At 35.5% G+C, this 11630-nt stretch overlaps 1 protein-coding gene across 1 annotated transcript in view; it reads right to left on the bottom strand.

Annotated features, from left to right (window-relative positions):
• Positions 1–10746, bottom strand: part of SHOC2 (soc-2 suppressor of clear homolog (C. elegans)) — a 47608-nt gene extending 36862 nt beyond the window's left edge. Inside the window, exon 1 of the mRNA XM_006879939.1 lies at positions 9802–10746. Within this exon, the coding sequence (XP_006880001.1) occupies positions 9802–10501 (700 nt within the window). The 5' untranslated portion in view covers positions 10502–10746. The remainder of the gene's footprint in view (positions 1–9801) is intronic.
• Positions 10747–11630: the final 884 nt, after the last annotated feature.

Raw genomic sequence — 11630 nt, forward strand, 5'->3', positions numbered from 1 at the left:
GCCAGTGGTGAAGATGACTTTTATTCCCTTTGATGATGAGATGTAACCCAAATGCAAGGCTGCAGTCTGATCATTTTCAGTAAGTGCTTCAAGTCTTACTCACTTGCTACAAGCAAGGCTGTGTCATCCACCTAACACAGTTGTGGATCAGACTTCCTCCAATCCTGAAACCACATTCTTCTACATTCAGTATAGCTTCTTGATTTGCTCAGCATTCAAACTGAATAGGTATGGAGAAAAAATATAACCCTGATGCACACCTTTCTTGATTTTATCTCCTTGTTCTGTTTATGTACAGGTTTCATATGAGAGTAACTCTTTTGGGATTCCCATTCTTTTCAATATTAGCCTAATTTGTTATAATTTACACATTCAAATCCCACTGCATAATTAATAAAACTCAAGTAAACATCTTTCTCGTATTCTCTGCTTTCAACCAAGATCCACCTAACATCAGAAAAGATAGCCCTTGTCTATGGTCTCTTCTCAATCCAGCTTGAATTTCTGGTAGTATTCTGTTTATATACTATTCAAATAATTTAAAAATCTTCAGCAAAATTTTATATTTTAGTTGCATGTGATATTAATGATAGCATTCAATAACTTCCACACTTTGTTGGATCATCTTGGTTTTTTCTTCATGGTAATAAATAGGGATCTTTTCCAGTTAAGAGGCCAGGTACTTGTCTTCCTAATTTCCTGACATACTCAGGTAAGCATGTCCAGCGTTGCATCTGTTTCCTGAAACATCTCAATTGGTATGCCATCATTTTGGGGGGCTTTATTTATTGTTAATGCATTAAGTGAAGCTTTGAATTACTTCCTCCTTCATTCCTACTGATTTTTGGTCAAAAGCCACCTCCTGAAATGGTGCAGTATTGACCAATTCTTTTGGATATACTGCCTCCATATATTCTTTCCTTCTCATGCTCATTCATTAGGGAGCTTCTAACGATCTAGTGACAAGGAGATGTGCTGCCACCCCAAAGGCTTCTTGTTGTTGATATGTGCCATCGAGTCGCTTGCGACTCATAGCGACCCTATGTACAACAGCCCTAAACCCTGCTCTATCTTGTGCCAATCACATTGCCTCTGACACACCCATCCCGATTACCCCAGTCACTGAATCAATCACCTCATAGAGGGCCTTCCCCTCCTGCGCTGTCCCTCCTCCCTACCAAGCATGATGTCCCTCTCCAAGGACCTGTCTCTCCTTACAACATGTCCAAAGTATGTCAGACAAAGCCCCAGAATCCTTGCCTCCAAGGAGTAGCCTGTTTTAATCCTCTCCAGGATGAATCTGTTTGTTTTCTTGGCAGTCCATGGTACATTCAATACTCTTCTCCATCACCACAGCTCAAAGACATCAATTCTCCTTCTATCCTCCCTAGTCATTGTCCAACTCTCTGATGCATAACAAGTGATTGCAAAGACCATGACCTGTATCATGCGCACCTTAGTCTCCAAAGAGACACCATTGCTCTTGAGTACTTCAGAGAGGTCCCTAACAGCAGACTTTCCCATCACAAGACGTTTTTTTTATTTCCTGGCTGCTGGTGCCAAGAGTGTTGACCATGGAGCCAAGCAAACTGAAGCTGTGAACAATCTCAATCTCTTTGCCATCCATCCTGATGCTACCAATTGGCCCAGTGGTGAGAATCTTTGTCTTCTTGACATAAAGCCTCAGTCCATACTAAAGGCTGCAGTACTTAACCCTCTGCAGCAAGTGCATGAGGTCCTCCTCAGTTTCGGCAAGCAGGGTTGTGTCATCTGCATAACCCCAAAGGCAGGCAGCTCTAATCCACCAGCTGCTCCTCAGGAGAAAGATGGACAATCTCCTCCTGTGTAATTTACAGCCTCTGAAAACACCCTAGAGAGTCAGTTATGAGCTGGTCCTAACTCAACAGCTGTAAATTGTTGTTTGTTGATATAAAAAGAGCAAGGGCCACATGTGGATGGCCATGTCTGATCTTTACCAACTTCACAAAGGAAAAATGTCCCTGCCAACAGTATCAATAACACAAAATCAATTCCGATGACATCAGACATGTTTCCTACACTCCTGCACCTCTTCCTACTCATCTCAACATCAATCTTCCTGTCTTGCTGGGCCCAAAATCTGACACAATAGCTCACAGACCACACAGAACCATACTGGGGAAATAAGAATATTGTAATCCAGATTAATAACAGAATATAGTCAAGACAGGCCCTGAAATGTACATGCAGGCACCTCAGCCTTGAGTCTTGGCCAGGGTTCCTAAGTTTTCGATCCTGCCAATATTGGCTTTCCTGCTGTCCCTCCACCCCAACTCTCATCTCACATAAGGTCTCCAGTTTGGTGGTACATGTTGCTGTCATAGGTGTAGCTGCACCAAACCTTCTTGCCTTAATAATTACTTCAGCATAAAATAAAAAAACAACCCAAAAAACAACAAACAAACAAAAAACAACCAACAGCAAACCAGTTAAATATTTTGGCCAGGAAATCCAATCCTGAATGATAAACCTTAGACACCCAAAACTGCTGCTATGCCACTTAAGACTTTGCACATAGAATCCTTCAGTATTGCAACTTGAGGCTTGAATTTGCTCTTTCAGATTAAGAAATGTCAAGCACATTCTTCCCTTTTGGTTTTCTACCAAAATGAGCTTTGTGCACATTTTGTTATAATACTTTACTTCCCCCACCCCTCCTTGAGCTGCTCTTTTAAATCTGTTTAGCTCTTTAGCTTTCTTTCCTGTTTTGACTTTTTTTCATTCTCATATAAGTTTAAGGTCTCTTTCAATATCTATTTTGGTCTTTCCTTTCTTCCTCTCCTTGTAATGTTCTTTTGCATTCCTCATGGATGATATCCTTGATATCATCTCACAAGTTGTCTGGTCTTTGGCATCAAATCTATTCTTGATGGTTTTTAAATACAAATGGGATAGACCCAAGGTTCTCATCAATTTGTTTTCATTTTCTTCCCACAGATATAGTCAATCTGATTCCTATGTATATACCAGATGAATTCCATGTGTATAATTTCTATCTGTGGTTTTTATAAGAAAAAAAGGATTTCCAATTTATAAATCAGTGACTGGTGGTACAAAATTCAAACATGCAGTTTCCAGCTTAATTTCTTTTATCAAGGGCATATTTTCCAACTACCATTCCTTCTTTGTTTCCAACTTTTGCATTCCAGTCACCAATTACTGTTAATAAATCTTAACTGAATGTTTGATTAATTTCAGACAGCAAAAGCTGGTAGAAATTCCCACTTTCTTCATCTTTGGCTTTAGTGCTTGGTGCCTACTTCTGAATAATAGTTGTCTTAATAGGTCTTACTTGTAGGCTTATGGCTAGTATCCTATTACTCATAGCATTATACTTCAGGGTAGACCGTGAAATGTTCATTTTGATGATGAATGAGACATGACTCCAAAAGGCTATTACCAGCCCATCTCAACTCATTAATATCTCGGATATTAATCTTTATGCGTACCATTTCATTTTTTACAACCTCCAGATTTCCTAAGATTCATACTTCATACACTCCATGTTCCAATTATTAATGGATGTCTGCAGCTGTCGTTTCTCCTCATTCAGAGTCTTGCCACATCAGCGACATCATCAAGTGAAGGTCCTTCATTGGGTGAAAGCTTTCCTCCACCTGTGTCATTACAGTAGACGCCACTTTAAGGAGCCAGCTCTTCCCTAGTTGCATTCTGAGTGCCTTCCAACCTGAAGGGCTCATCTTTTGGCACATGATCCAACAATGTTCGTCACCAGCCACTGAGTTTTTAAAGGCCTGTTATTTCAAAAGTGAATGGCCAGTCCTGCTTCTTAGTCTGTAAGATTTGCTGAAATCTGTCCAGCATGTGTGACCTTGTTGTTACTTAAAATAAGAGCTTCCAACATGAGAACAGGTAAGCCACCACAGTTTAGTAAACTGACACACACATGGTGGGAGATAGATAGATAGATAGATAGATAGATAGATAGATAGATAGATAGATAATAGATAGATAGATATAGATAGGTAGATAGATAGCACTAAAGAAAAGAAAAATGGCTTCTGGCCTTATAGAGCATATTTTAGGGAAAGGATAGACAAGCCATGAAAAGTTATATAAGTAAATGTAAAATGACAGTAGTGACTGTGGGGATGACACAAGACAGTGTTTCATTCTGTCAGACATAAAGTCACTATTATTTGAAGCTGACTCAATATAGCACCTAACAACAATAACAACAAAATTACATAACAAATCTATAAAGAAAAAGTACAGAAAACAATAAAACTACAGAAAATGAAAGTTGCTGAGTTTGATTAGGGAGGATGATCAAGAAATACTTATCTAAAATAAAATCTAAGTGGCAACTGTTATGTGACAGAGTTAGAATGAGGAAGGCATTCAGTAAGAAAACAAAACAGAAACGTCCATACAAAGTCCCTCTATCTGACACTGACAGAACTGAGTACAAGGTAAATTCTCTATGAAGTATCTTCATTAAAGGCTCCAAATAATTCTTAGAAATACTTCATGCATAAAACAGAAGCACCAAAAAACAAGACATAACAAATATGAACCAGCAGAAAATCAAAACAAAAAATTGCTATATAAGCAGACCTGAAAGGTATGTTTTAAGTTTCTATTTAAAAGTGAAAGACAAAGAACTGTTCTACAAAATAGGAAGCTATAAAATGTGACATAGTAACTGGAGAAACAACCAAGGAAAGTCTAGAAATAAAAAGTATTATAAAACTAAAACCCAAAAGATGGCTTAGCAGCAAAGCAAATACAGATGAACAGAAAGTAAGCAAATATGAAAATTATCCAGAGTATACAAAGGAGAGATAAAGTGAAGAAAAACCACAGAAAATGAGAACAATAGAACACACACCGAGATAACAGCAGAGAATGTTCTAGAAAAATCTGGGAAGTGAGAGGAACCAAGCTACTGATTCAGAAAGGACCTCAAAATTCCAAGCATAAATCAATTTCCAAACTTAGCTCGTAATTAAGCTGCTAAAATCCAAAAATAACCATCCTAAAAGAAGTCAGGAAAATGAAATTATAAATCATCATCAAAAGACTGACAGATAGGTTGCTGCAGATGGCAACAGAATATCACCAATATGCTGAAAGAAAAATAATTGTTACATTTTACCCAGAAAAACTGTACAAGACAAAAAAAAATCCTTAAAGAATGAAAAAGAAATGCAGATGTTTTCAGATATACAAAAATCACTATCTGCCACCAGCAGATCTACACTTAAAACCTAAACGTTGTACTCTACAGAAGGAAAATTATTCCAGATGGCAAGAGTGAAAAAACAAAGGGGAAATAATGTGAGAAAATACAAAGGACATAGTCTATATATAACAATGACAAAAAAAAAGTACTATAAGGTTTTAAAAAGAAATAAAAAAATAAGTGCACAATAGCATATAAATCAACAGAGGATTAAGTATAGATAAAATGCTCTAAAATAACTGTACTCTCTGGGAAAAAGGTAAAAGTATGGAATATTATAAGCCTCTGAACAGAATATGAATGAATAATTAATTCTACATTAGAATAAGGAAAATTAATAAAACTATTTCCCCAACAAAGGCAACAGAAGTGAAAAAAATCCAAAACAACTGGTGAGATGATGTTGCTGTTGTGTGGTGCCATCGAGTGGAGTACGACCCATAGTGACCCTATGAACAAAAGATCTGAACCCTGTCCTATCCTGTGCCATCCTCAAACTTCCTGACAGAGCACATTGTGGTATTCACTGTGTCAATCCACCTGGTCAAGGGTCTTCCCCAGGAAAGGTAAGGAAGACCTTTCATAAGGTCTTCCTTATGACTGGTAAGATATACAGCACAAAATAAACTGGTAGATCTACATTAAAATACCATAGCAATATTATATAAAACACAAATGCATTAAATGTCACAGTTAAAAATTATCAGGTGGAGCAATAAAAAAATTTTCAGTGATATGTTATTTTTAAGAGAAACAACTAAAACAAAAGATCCAGAGAACAGAAAAAGAAAAAATCTAACTAAACACTATACAAAAAAAAACCTGGTATTATAATACTAATTAAATAAAAAACAGAAAAGGAAGGAGAATTTATAATGATGAAGATTCCAATTTATGAAGAGACAATAATCTGAAATTTTTATGAACTTAATAATATAGAAAGTAGAAAGTAGAACTATCATCACAGTAGAGGGCTAGCATACCAGTCTCAGAAATCAAAAGATCAAGTGTATAACACATAAAAATTTAAAATGCTTTGCACAACTCAATGAACATAAAAATCAAATTATCAAACACAAAATAATGAAGCAAATAATCACAGAATGTACCTTTTTCCAAGCACATATAGAACATTTATTTACTGAGAACTGGCTACATATTTACTATATTAAAGAACAAACATTAACAAATTTCAAACAATTAAGCACAGAAGATAAAGATATTCCATATACACATATTCTGAATCAAAGTAATTAGGTTAGAAATCAACAATAAAAATAAGGAAAAATTCCAGGTTAGGAAATATTAAAACACCTATCGAAACAACTCATAGGTCAAAGAAAAACGTGACAATGGAATTTGACAAATAATTGGAGATGAACAATAATGAAAACACCCATTACTGTGTTATTACTGAGAAAATTCAGATTCACAGTACTGCTACAGGTTATAGTAGAACTGTCTCATTGGATTTCTTGGCTGAGATCGTTATAGAAACAGAACCCCAGGTCTTTCCTCCTAAAGAATAGTTAATGGATTCAAACTGCTAACATTTTACTTGGCAGCTTTAACCATACTGCCACCTACATTTTTCTAAATGCAAGTAAGTGGTACTCTTCTAGAATATAGTCTTGAAATCTTTCCATTCTAAAAGAAGTTTCTAATTTAGCCATCTAACTTAAAGTAGAAAAGAACAATAGACTAAACTTCAAGTTTATGAACAGTCGTTATGTGCTGTCAAGTACATCTAAACCAACTCATAGCTAACCCTCCTACAGGTTTTGAGCAGTAAATCACATCACAGGAGGGGACTGGCTATTTTTCTCCCACAGAGAAGCCAGCAGATTGAACCAGGTACCTCTAAGTTGGCATTGCAACTCCTTACAGTCCACTAGGCCACTCACCGCTAAAGTGGCTTAGTTTAAGAATAGACATTCTAAGACATAGAGAATAAATATACAACAGGTAGAATAAGGCTAAAAAAAGGTAAGCAAAACATTAGTAATACTAAATTTGAAGAATGAAACAGAAGGCACAAGCTATCAAAAATAGATACAGCAGATGTTAAGCTGATAATGAGATATAATATAAAAAACAAAAGGACAACTTTTGATAAAAAATAAACTTGTGAAAACAAACAAAAGAAAAATGAAAAGTATGGGATTCTGGATCATATTTATTAAATATATGGGATTTAGTAGTTCTGGATTTTCTTCTCAGAAAAAAAATATTAGGCCCAAATAACGTAAATATTTTACTTTCATTTTCTTAAAAGTGCTTCAAATAAAGTTGCCACATTGTGCACAGTATACCTAGGTAACTTGAATTTTATTTAAATAATAAGTAATTTTTAATATATCTTAAACAGTATTTGGAACTGAATCTAAAAGGATTATTTGCTTATGAAGTTGTAAATATGCTCGAGGAATTATCTCTATACTCTATCACATAAAGTGATCTCCAGGATAATCTGATAATCCATTCCAGACCAAATTATTTTCTAGTTTATGTTTTTGTTCTTACGTGCTTTCTGTAATGGAAGGCATGCTGAAAAAAGAAAATAATTTTTTTTAGGTAATATGGATTTAGATACAATTATGTGAACATATAACTCCCAAGTGGACTCTGGTATAAGACTGGTGGAGTTCGACTGGTTTCTTCAGATTCACAGAATACAAGCCTCGACCACACATTAGGAGCTCTGGTGGTCTAGTGATAAGAAGCTGCATTGCAATCTCAAAGAAACATGGTTCAAATATATCGCTGCTCCATTCGAGAAAAATGGATAATCTCTTCTCATGCAACTGAAAACTGCCTCTGAAAACTTGACAGAGGGATCAATGATGGGTTGGTTCCAACTTGATGGTACTCAACAACAATTAATACCACATATTAAAGTTATATATACTGCAGCATGTAATAGAGCTGAGAAAGGAGTGTCCCAAGATCTGAGAAGCTGAAAATGTTAGTGGGCTAACATGTCCCATAGGTTACGAAATATGAAAAAAACTGACTTGAAAAGCAGTGGGTTTAGGGCTTACATAGAAATCATTATTTCTTTCTCAAACAGCGTATAATATTATTCTACAGTGAGTCAGATATACATACAGGTCACATTTAGACCTAATTTGATAGTAAATATTAAAAGCTATTCAAATTTACCCACTTACTCCCTTGAGAAAAATGACATTCAACAGTTCTATTAAATCTAAAGATGTGAGTTGCCAACATTTCCACCAGAAAGCAACTGAAGAATATTTTAATCAGTGAATTGTATTATGTAAGACAATCTGATGATTTTTAAAAAATACATGGAATTGAGATTTTCAGTGTCCAGTCAAGACTAACTGTAGTGGAACACAGTATCAAAAAAATTTCATTTAAACTGCATCTTTTACAAAGCTTTTAAAAAAACCTCACAGAATAGCATATTGCTGCAAACCGACAGAGCCTTAAACCAGAAAGTTATCTTTACTCTCCCGTATAAAATCTGTTGTTAATAGGATCGCTCCAAGTCACACTTAACTTGACAGCACCTAACAACAATTATAAGACCAATACTTAGAAAAATAATGTTTAATTCACCTCTGTGTTATTTATGACTATAAAGCTGCCCTTCATACAAAAAGAAAGCTTAACTGTCACCACTGCTAATTTAAAAATAAGTTTTATTTTACCTGAACTATCTTCCTTTGGTGACATAAAAGTGTCCTGAATTTTATTCCTACTAGTATAATTTTGGGGGAGCTCTGGTGGCTTACTGGGTAAGAAGTTATATGGTAACTCTTTTAAAAGCAGGTTTTGTGAACCCATTAGCTGCTTTGTGGGAGAGAGATGGACAATCTCCTATGCAGTTAAAAACCTCTGAAAACCAGCTGGAGGGTAAATGATAAGTTGGTTCCCCATTTGATCATAATAACATATAAGCAATAACAACATAATAATAAAATATCCTTTTAAAAACATTTCTCTTTTTTCCATACGTTAACTTTATATACAGTAATATAGGTGAATTTTCTTCTATCTTTTTAATTCTTGGTTTGATTTGAATGAATATATAATTACATTCAAATAAAAAGTCTTATACTGCTCTTTCATACTACTCTGATATGCCAACCCTTTACGTTAAATTACGTAGAAATGATTTTAATTTAAATAATGTATTTGCCATAGAACTGTAACTAGGAGAATAAGAATATACAACTTTAATGTATGCAGTATTTTACAGGTGTAAATAAAATAGGTAACAACAAACTTTAGGCAAATATTTTTGTTTTGTTTGAAATTTATTTTTTAACAATAAAAATTAAAGCTTATTAAGTTTATGAGGAAAAGGTCTAATTATGTCTACTTTCTATTTCACTAAGTCTATCAAAAAATGTCAAAGCATATATTATTAATACTGCTAAAATGTACCTAAGTAAGCCACAAAGACAGCTAAATTTAGAAATAAGATCTTAAAAGGTAAATATCAAGTATTTTCTGATACTAGGAAAGTACTCAACAAAATTACTTAACACACAATCTTAAATAATTATAGTAACAAAGCCTCTTACCAATTTCAGCAGGTAGTTGTTTGATTTTGTTCTCTCGAATGCTAAGCATAATGAGTTTGGACAGATTTTTAATGTCCTTTTCCACAGTAGTTATACGATTGAAGCGAAGGTAGAGGGTGGTGAGAGAATCTAACCTGTACACCACTGAAGGAATTTCTCTCAGTTTGTTATGCCGTAAATCAAGCATCCGTAGCTTTTTCAAGTTATCAAGAGAGTCAGGCAAACTGGTAAGTGAATTTTCACTTAGAGCCAGTGTCATGAGATTTACTAGACAGCCCACCTCTGCTGGGAGAGACTGTAATTTGTTACTGTATAAATAAAGTTCCGTTAATTGAGTCAACTCCTTGATTGATGATGGTAATATGTGTATAGACCTCTTAGATAAATCCAAACGCATTGAATTCTCCTCCCGGCACTTGTTAAGCTCTTTAATCACCTCTGCGTTGCTGGACTTTTTCCGAGTCCCAGGTGCTGGATTTGGCCGTTTGATAGTATTGTCAACTGAAAAAGCCACCCCTGGTTGGGCAGCACTGGAGTCCTTCTTTCCGTCTTTGGCATCTTTCCCTTTGGTCTTAGGTTCTTTTTCTTTGCTCTCTTTCCCAAAACCTCCAGAGGCTTTTGCCTCCTTTTCTCTTTCTTTAGCTGTTGTTACTTTGGGATCTTTCTCTTTAGAGTCTTTTTCTTTTCCTAAACTACTCATGGTGATTCAACCTTGGACAAGAACTACATGAACTCCTTTATTTTATTTGTCAACAATAGCAATTGGAATTCAAAGGTGAGGAGACAAAGACTTGCACATTCACAAGGGTATTGGCTGGAAGACGTAATCAGTATAGTTGGAACAGCCACCTGTTACATGTTGGCTTTGAAGGCACTATGCCCATTTCTGAGAACTCATTCCAGTGGTAAAATGATGCTGGTCAATCATTACAGTTTCTGAAAGACAAAAAGAGAGAGTATTAAACTACATTGTAATGTATATTAAGTAGATTAATTCTGGGAAAAAAACAACTGGCAATTATGCCATTGTATTATAATTTGATGTAGTAAATATAGGTATCTTACATGATGCAAAATCCACTGAAAACCATAAAAATTAGTAACACAGAGGCACTTTTTGAGAGAATTCTCTCTGTTCTCCCAAATCTGCAATAAAGTGCTTTGGATATTTGGGGGTGGGGGGAGCACGTCCTATCTTCCAGGAACATTTATACTCTACTAGAAAGAGCTAACTAAAGAATACAAATTGATATAGTGTAAAGGCTTTATATACTTTAAAACCAAAACCCAAACCCACTGCTGTTGCAGTCAATTCCAACTCAGGGGTGGCTTTCCAGCATTGTACATATTTACAGGAGGTGTAGACAGCCCATCTTTATCCCAACGCGTGACTAGTAGATTCAAACTCATGGCCTTTCCATTAGCGGCATAATAAATTATATACTATGCTACATTAAAGCTCCTTTTACTTACTGTAAGAGCTGAGAAATGTAAGAAATCACAGCACCAATTAGATTTGTGAGTACTTTTTAAAGGAATTTTCAATATTAACTCAATACATACAGCAGTCTAAATTCCAATTTAGGTTGCATGTATATCCAAAGTATATGTTTTTTCTATTACACTAACTCCACTCTCTCTGCAACTAATTACCAGACAGCTTGCTGTTTTATTGTTTTGTACCAGAAGGAGACTATCCATCTTTCTCCTGCAGAGAAACTGGTGGATTCAAACTTCTGTCTTTGGACTGGCAGTGCAGCTCTCTGGCACTAGGCCAGCAGAGCTCCCTACACAGCTTGAGATGATAGGATTTCAAAGTTGATGACAGA

This window comes from Elephantulus edwardii, unplaced genomic scaffold (genome assembly GCF_000299155.1).
Source record: "Elephantulus edwardii isolate Elephantulus edwardi_28Jun2011 unplaced genomic scaffold, EleEdw1.0 scaffold00006, whole genome shotgun sequence".
Taxonomy (NCBI): Eukaryota; Metazoa; Chordata; class Mammalia; order Macroscelidea; family Macroscelididae; genus Elephantulus; species Elephantulus edwardii.